The following is an 8,822-nucleotide window of genomic DNA, read 5'->3' on the forward strand; positions in this document are numbered from 1 at the left end:
GGTTGCAGTCTGCCTCCCCAAAAAGTGTGTCATAAAAGAGCTCATGAAAGTCACTAGAGGCATGAGTAAATCCAACCATCTACTAAGTATCTGTATGATCAGGGTTATAGTCATTGCTATCCAAAAACTCTTTGGTAGCCTACGTACAGTAAAAAGAGTTAGTATCAGTCTAGTTACTTATGACTAGTAAGTCATAAGAAGTAAGTAAGAAAAAGTTATGTACTATAGAGTACTATAGTTATGTACTGTTCACAGATCGATAAAAATTAATGCTAAAAGGGATCATTGTGATCATCTAGTCTGTCCTCCTGCATCACGCAGGTGACAGACTGTCACCCACTAATTTCTGCATCTAGCACATAATTTCTGGTTAAGCTAGACTGTATCTTTTAGAAAGACTTCCACTCTTGATGTAAGACACCCTCTTGCACTGGCAAGGAAACAGACTGGATACTGCAGTATTTTTTTCTCCCCACCGCCAGTTTCTACAGTTGCAAACACCCTCCCCCCCCCCCCACACACACACAAAATCACTACTGGCATGAACTGGTCCTCAGTGCAGTTCATCCAGGTTTATCCAAGCATAATTGCAATCAGATTACAGCCTCAGAGTCAGGGCTAGGAAGATCCCTTTGCCTGAAGGAAGATGAAAGCTTGCCATGAAACTATGATACACCATGCAACTCAGTCAGAGGGGATACTGTGGTGCATAATGGGAGATGTAGTCCAGACATGCTCAGCCCAAAAGAGGTAACTTGAGCACCCAGACGACAAGTCCCAGGAAGCACCATAGCACATAATGTAGAACCAATCCAAAACTAAGTGTTTCAATTTTCTTGATAGACTCAAAAAATCTCAGCAAAAAATTTAGCAGAAACTGCGATCTGAGTCAGTCTTTTGTAAAAGTGAGAATTATCCTCCAGTAGCTCACAAAATGACATCTTGCAGATCTAACAGATCTTCTTTCATATTACTTACAATAAAAAGTAAGACTGCCTTTTAAATTTTGATATCAAAACCTAGAACGGGGACTTGAACTTTTTAGACCAAAAAAAAAAAACAAAAAAACAAACCCACACAATCTGTGTGTTTTCTGAAGTAAACACTTAATTTACAGAGAATCATAGAAGATTAGGGTTGGAAGGAACCTCAGGAGGTCATCTAGTCCAACTAAATCATCCCAGCAGCCAGGGTTTTGTCAAGCATGGCCCTAAAAACCTTTAAAGATGGAGATTCCATCACCTCTCTAGGTAACCCATTCCAGTGCTTCACCACCCTTCTAGTGGAAAAAGGTTTTCCTAATATCCAACCTAGACCTCCCACATTGCAACTTGGGTATATACACTTAGGGTATATCTACACTGCAGAGTGAAGTCGATTTACTTTAAATCAACTTTTTAGACAAAAAATCTACTTTAAATCGACTTTCACCTGCCAAATTGTAGAAGTCACAGGAGTGTGATCACACCACATTCCTTGTGTTGGGCTTTTGCGTCCCCAGTCGCAACGTTTTGGTCGACATTCAAAGCAGTGCACCATGGGTAACTATCCCACAGTGCAACTAGCTGCAGAGGCTTTTGGGAAACTTACTGGCCTCCCATAATGCAACATGTTTCCTCCCCCTCCCTTCTTGTTCCAAACAAATGCTTTTTCGCGCCTTTTTTCTATGCCGCGCAAACGCCATTGCCGGAGAGGCATGGAGCCCGCTCAGCTCTGCACCATCATTGTGAGCATCACAAATACCTCCTGGAGTCAGGAAATCCTCCGTTGGAACTGCTGTGATGCAAGTGTGCAGGGTCATTAATAAACTTCTGCTACGAAGGGTAGTGACTTTGGGAAACGTGCAGGACATAGTGGATGGGTTTGCTGCAATGGGGTTCCCAAACTTTGGTGGGGTAATAGATGGCACAAATATCCCTATCCTAGCACCTGATCACCTTGCCAGTGAGTACATAAACCGGAAGGGATATGTCTCGATGTTGCAGGCCCTTGTGGATCAGGAAAGGTGCACGAGGCGTGCATCTTTCGGAACTCTGCTCTGTTAAATAAGATGCAGGCAGGCACTTTCTTCCCTGACTAAAAATTAAATATTGGGGATGTTGAAATGCCAATAGTGATCCTGGGGGATCCTGCCTACCTTATGCTCCCTTGGCTAATGAAGCCCTACACCAGGCACTTGGACTGCAAGAAGGAGTGTTTCAGTAACAGGCTAAGCCAGTGCAGAAAGGTGGTGGAATGTGCATTTGGGCTTTTAAAGGCCAGATGGAGATATCTACTCACTAGGCTTGACATCAGTGAAAAGAACATTCCATCAGTTATATCTGCATGCTGTGTGCTCCATAATTTGCATGAAACAAAGGGTAAAAAAAGGGTTGGGCCATGGAGGCTGATAGGCTGGCTGCAAATTTTGAGCAACCAGATTCCAGTGCTACGCTCAGAGCCAACCACAGAGTGTTTCACCTACAAGAAGCATTGAAAAAATGATTTTGCAATGAACCACAGTAATGTATGTCTCTGCTGTGCCTTTCTCTTTCCCATCCCTCACACCAGTGGCACCCTCCCCTTCTTTCCCTGCCCAAACTATGAATGAATAAAGACAAATGTTTTTTAAAGCTGCAAAGTTTTATTTGTGACCTGTTTCAATGGGGGGAGGGGAGGATAAGTTAACATTGTAAAGTGTCACTGTACAAGCAACTGTGGCTGCGTGCAGCTCTTAAATGGGCTGTCACATCTTTTGCTCGCCTCCACTGGTGTGTAGTGCAGCATATACTGCACCCTGCTCAGCTTTCTCCTAGAGCGCTTGGGGTTGGGGGCTAATAACAAAGTGGAAGGTGGTGGAGCATTTTGGAGGGGCTGCAGAGAGAGTCTGTCCTTCTGCTGTTCTTCCTGGAGCTCTACCAGATGCCTCAGCATGTCGAACTGATCCCTCATAATACGCACGTCTCCTGTTGCGTATCACGCTCCTGTGCTGATCTTCTGTGTTCGATGTCCATGTCTAGTTTTTCAGACAAAGATATCCTCCAGGCTCTGAGTTCTGTATCAGCAGCTGCGGAGGTGTTCATTAGTTCGTTAAACATGTCATCCTGTAGTTTTTTTTTCTGCTTCCTAATCTGGGAAAGTCTTTCAGCAGGAGTTCTGCAAGGCGAGCTGAAGGCCAAAGTGTCGACTATAAGAAAAGCAATGCACAAAGTTGTCATTGTTAGCTGACCCAAAGTAATAAAAGAAATGTTACAACGTAAAAAGAACTCCCCCTCATGTTCACAAAGCTAAGCCAGACCCGCATTCCAATCTGTAAGTAGTGGATGGGTTGGAGTGGCAGTCCAGACATGGTAAGCAAGGGGCCTTGCATCCATTACGGAGAGGTTTAATTAGCACTAATCTCCACAATCCACACTTGAGTGAGGAGAGGAGAGGGCTCAGCGGGCTCCCCTGTAACAACCCAAGGACTGGTTTGGGAGGAGGTGGGCAAAATAGATGAGAGGACGCTGCAGGTGAAGTGTAGCAGCAGAAAATATAGGGCAATCAGTGTCACAACCCAGGACACCCACAGCAACAATACTAGTACTAGGAATTGTCTTGGGGAGGCGCCTAGGGACACCGTCCACAGCAGAGGAATAACACGGAGTGACTGTATTTGTCGGGTATTTTAAACTTGCACCATCTTCCCTAGGTGACCATGTGTGATATCAGTCTACTGAGGGTAACGCAGGTGGAAAGGGAAAATTTGCTGCAACCATCGGGGTACAGGCCTGGCCCTTATGCTGCTATGCTGTGTTCTGCGATGATGCCTGTTCATTTAATAGCACAGTGGTGCGGTAAAGTCTCCTACCATGGCAGAAGAAATAAGGCTGCCCTCCCCAGAAACCTTCTGCAAAGGATTACAGATTACCTACATGAAAGTTTCCTTGAGATATCCACAGAGGATTCTCAGAGCATACCTCTGCATATAAAAGTCTGTTCCGGGAGTAACCCTCCACTGAAATTTGCCAACACCCAGGAAGCCTGTCCCCTCAAAATCCCAAACGCCTTTTAAGAAGCTGGACTGGGGACATAACCACAAACATTAGATTTTCCCCACACACTCACCAGATATGCCTTCCCTGGCATCTCGATCAGTCCCACTGTCGTGTGTGTGGCAGGGCTGCTCTGGGGTAACAAACAAGTCCTGGCTCTCAGGGAGAATGGATATGCCGCTCTCCTGCACCCTGCTCTCCTCATCCTCCTCTTCCAGAGAGTCCTCCTCATTCGTTCTGGACTGGGATTCTGTGGACTGGGATTCGATACTGTGTGGTGGCACAGTGGTGGAGTCACCGCCAAGAATCGCATGCAGCTCCTCATAAAAGCAGCATGTTTTGGGCGAGAAGCCAGAATGGCTATTAGCTTCCCTAGTTTTCTGATAAGCCTGCCCCAGCTCTTTGATCTTAACGTGGCAGTGCTGCGCATCCCTGTTGTGCTCCTTCTCCAACATGCCACGAGATATCTTCTCGTAGCTATCTAAATTTATTTTGCTGGCTTGGAGTTGAGCCAGAACAGACTCTTCGCCCCACAGATCGATGAGATCCAAGACCTCTGGTCGACTCCATGCTGGAGCGCGTTTGGGCCATGCAGTCGCCATGAGTGGTTCAGCTACAAAGCTCTCTCCACGCTGTCCAAACCAGAAATGGTAATTCAAAATTTCCCAGGGCTTAAGAGGAGGAGTTATTTCCTGTTTATATGGCCACGTTACCGCAGAGCGTGAATGTCCAGAGCGGTCACAACAGAGTATTATGGGATACCTCCCGGAGGCCAATGGCATTGATTTACGTTGCGCTCTGTCTACACTGATGCAAATGCGACCCATGGAATTCAACTTCAGCACTACACCACTTGCGAAGGTGGTTTTATTAGATCGACTTTTACAGCGATTTAGATCGGTGAAACTTGCGTGCCAGTGGAAACGCATACTTTAGGGGGTTGATGTAAGCAGCATTACGTCGACTTCCATTGCCAGTGCAGACCAGGCCTTAGTTTTGTCATCTATGACCACTGACAAAAGCCTAGTTCCATCCTCCCTGAAACCCCCCTTCAGGTAGTTGAAGCCTGCTATAAAATCTCCCCTCACTCTTCTCTTCTGCAGACTAAATAAGCCCAGTTCCCTCAGCCTCTCCCCATCAGTCATATGCTCCAGCTCCCTAATTATTTTCATTGCCCTCCACTGGACCCTCTCCAATTTGTTCATATCCTTTCTGTGTGGGGGGGGGGGGGGGGGGAAGAGAGGGGAGCGCGTGGCTCAAAACTGGACACAATAGTCCAGATATGGCTTCATCGGGGCTGAATAGAGGGGAATAATCACTTCCCTTGATCTGCTGCCAATGCTACTACTAATGCAGCCCTATACGCCGTTAGCTTTCCTGGCAATAAGGGCACACCGTCGACTCATATCCAGCTTCTTGTTCACTGAAACTCCCAGGTCTTTTTCTGCAAAACTGCTGCTTAGCCAGTCGGTCCCCAATCTGTAGCTGTGCATGGGATTCTTTTGTCCTAAATGCAGGACTTTGCAGTTCTCCTTGTTGAACCTCAACCAGATTTCTTTTAGCTCAATACTCCAATTTGTCTAGGTCACTGTGAATCCTATCCTTACCCTCCAGCATATCTACCACTCCTCCCAGCTTAGTGTCACCTGCGAACTTGCTAAGGATGCAATCCACTCCACCCTCCAGATCATTAATGAAGATGTTGAACAAAACCGGCCCCAGGAACGGCCCCTGCGGCGCTCCGCTTGATACCGGCAAAAAATACATTTTTCTAATTTTAATGAACACTATAGTCTGCCCTTGTGTCTGAATGTTGTTTTGGATGAATAGTAGAAACAGGCAAGATATATTTATAACTTACAGGATTGGATTCTGATCTTCTTACTCTTAGTAGCATTTTACTCCACAAATACTCACAGTGTAAAGTACTACAAAATGTGAGTAATGGTATTATTTGTTCCATAATGATTTTAGGTTTTTCAGTTAGACAAGATGAGTAAATGTACAATAACTCTTTCCTTACCCAAGCTGTGCACCTCTTTTTCTCTTTCTTCCCATTTGGCACTGTCCAAGTAAGCTGCAGAAAGAATAGATCTTCTGCCTAATTTAAAAAAAATAAAGATTGTCTAAGCCAGGTCTCTTAAAGGTGCCAATTTAACTAAATGAATATTTTATTAGACATATTTTCCATTCACTGAAATAATGATAATAAATTGTTTTTGTGAGACATTACTATGGTCATTTTTATGTCTTCCTAGAAGCATGTACCGTCTCTCTCAACATGAAATGGATTTCCACAACACTTAATTTTAGCATTGATTAAAAGCTTTGATGCATGCAAACATTATCCTTCATTATTGTTCACATGTTTTTCTTCTTTTCACTGATTTGCTTCTAATAACCAAAGACCAGGAAACATTCATGAATGACAGCAACAAGCACAAACCCCCATGAGATCAAAAATGTAGTTTTCTCCACATACTTCTCTGTTCATGCACATTTGTGATTAGGGCTGAATTAAATTTTTCAACTGAAACTTTTTTTTGGCCAAACAAAATACAGATTTGACAACACAGAACTTCATGTCAGTTTCAGTAAATTGTTCTGGAAAATAAATCAAACCCAAAACACTTCCCACTACAAAATGTGACAATTTTTGGTTTGAAATGATTTGGCTTTTGAAATGTGATTCAATTTTAATCAGCAAATTACAAATGCTAACGCTCAAAATTGAAAGGAAACATTTACTGTCAAGCAAAACATTTCGTTCAACCCAAAATGATTTTTTTTAAACTTTTTTCTATTTGCCAAAAGTTTCACAACTTTTCACTTTAGATCCAACTTAAAAGGATTATTTTTTCAACGTGCCAACAAACCAAATAAAAAACGGTTATTCTCCCAGCTCTATTTGTGGGGCAGCGGCCCTGTAAAACATGAACAAGACTTCATATCTCCTGCAAGACAAAGGCAAGTGCTGAATCCTGGAAGACAGGGAACACCACTGTGCAGAGGAACATCTGAGAGATACAAGGAGTAGCATGTCATGTGCTGCTGAAGGGGAAAGAAGTGCAGATTTGGATGTAAAGTGCTTTGAAAGATTTGGCTTAATTATATATTATAAATACAAATTATTATTATGGTTCAACACAGTACATAGCACTTGTTTTCAAGTCCTCATCTGAAATTACTAACAAACCTCATGAAATTTAATGTTATTGTTTTTCATCTTATGCCTACATTTATTTATACTTGGAGGCTAGAAGATGAACCTCTTTTGCCTCACCACAATTCCAGTATCTATCTGTCTATTTAGATATATCTTAAAAGACATCCAGCTCTGCATTTCTTTGCAAATTTACATCAAAAAGACCTGCTGGCCTGGAGTCCTGTGGTCAAACTACACTATTGTATGTATTCGGTTGTACAAAAAGGTTTCAAATCACAAAAAGCATTTAGTATCATCCTTTCTTCAATGTAAGTGATAGGTGTTTTAAACTGGGATAATTTTAATTAAAGATATTTTAAAACAATTTTCCCTTTTGCATGTCTGTGCGTGCATACATGCAGTTAGAGTTGGAATGAAGAATGCCAGCCTTAGAGACTGAAATGTGATTAATCCACAGAACACACAGTTCAGGTATCAAGTTTATCCATAATGCTGGGCCATTAGGCTTCAACCCTAACCATGAGGGCAGTTCAGCCTCCCTGCACTTCACTTTTGACAAGGTTATTACTTAAGCACCAAATGAAAAGGGGTGATTTTTGTGACATGTACATTGCCCATCCATGAAGTAACAAGGAAAGATTTCAAATAAGTGAAATTATAAACACACCCAATAAATGTATCCACCAAGCTTTAATAAAAATTATCTGTTAACTTTAGTTGCTGTATGTGGTGGTGGTGGTGGTGTAGCTCTGTTGGTCCCAGGCTATTAGAGGCGGCAACCTCATCCACCTTGCCTCTTTAACTTCTGTTGCTTGTCAGTTTAGATGCTTAGCTTTCGCTAAGCATTTACCCCTGCAGTTTTCACAGGCCCAACATCACAGCAGAGCGTTAGCTCACATTAGCCTGAAACACAGGTAACTAGGGAGATGGTGAATGTGGAAGACATGTAGATCTAGATACTCAGGCTGTAGTCAGAGCCAGCGCTGGGCATAAGCAAATGATTAGGGTCCGGAGCAGCTCCAGGGGGCTTCCTATTCATTATTAGTATAACTGTGTATGGCCCCGCCCACACGTTCCTGTTTATGGCTCCAATGGGCTAGCGCCAGCGCCAGCACCCCCTGCCGTAAACCCCGAGCGCGAAAGCCAAGACGCAGCCACACACGTGGACATTCAGCTTTGACTCGCTCTTTGCACGCAGGGCATTTTACACCGGGGGGGAGGGGTGATGATCCCCATTTTACAGGTCACCCCAGCAGGCTGCAGCAGAGCCAGGAGCAGCAGGTCCCAGCTCTCCTGCCCTGGCCTAGGGCGCCCGGGCACACCAGCCGCACAGCCGCTCGCGGGGTGGCGAATTCGCCTCGGGCCCGCTCTGGGTCAGCGCCCCAAGGGGCTGCTCGTAGCCCAGGGACACAGCGAGTCCCACGGCAGGTGACGCCTGCGGGCTGCCCCCAGCCCGGCCGCGGGCTCCATCGTCACCCACCTGGCGCGGCGCGGGGGACTCTCACGGCCCTAGCCCTGCTGCTGCCCCATAGCACAGCTCGCCGGAGCGCGGGGGCCGCCATCTCGGAAGGAACGTACCAATCCCTGCCACTCAGACGGGGGCGGGGGGAAACAGGCTGGGCAGCGAGAACAAGCGCAGAGAC

The 8,822-nt window shown here is 44.9% G+C and overlaps 1 protein-coding gene across 1 annotated transcript in view; it reads right to left on the bottom strand.

Moving 5' to 3' along the window:
• The window catches only part of MRPS27 (mitochondrial ribosomal protein S27), a 56,976-nt gene extending 48,160 nt beyond the window's left edge, over positions 1-8,816 (bottom strand). Inside the window, exons 1-2 of the mRNA XM_067568651.1 lie at positions 8,660-8,816; positions 6,037-6,114 (exon numbers count right to left, since the gene is read on the bottom strand). Of these exons, the coding sequence (XP_067424752.1) occupies positions 6,037-6,114; positions 8,660-8,741 (160 nt within the window). The 5' untranslated portion in view covers positions 8,742-8,816. The remainder of the gene's footprint in view (positions 1-6,036; positions 6,115-8,659) is intronic.
• Positions 8,817-8,822: the final 6 nt, after the last annotated feature.

Source organism: Emydura macquarii, unplaced genomic scaffold (assembly GCF_026122565.2).
Source record: "Emydura macquarii macquarii isolate MOO-44397 ecotype Brisbane River unplaced genomic scaffold, CSIRO-AGI_Emac_v2 contig_2897, whole genome shotgun sequence".
In the NCBI taxonomy this organism is placed as follows: Eukaryota; Metazoa; Chordata; order Testudines; family Chelidae; genus Emydura; species Emydura macquarii.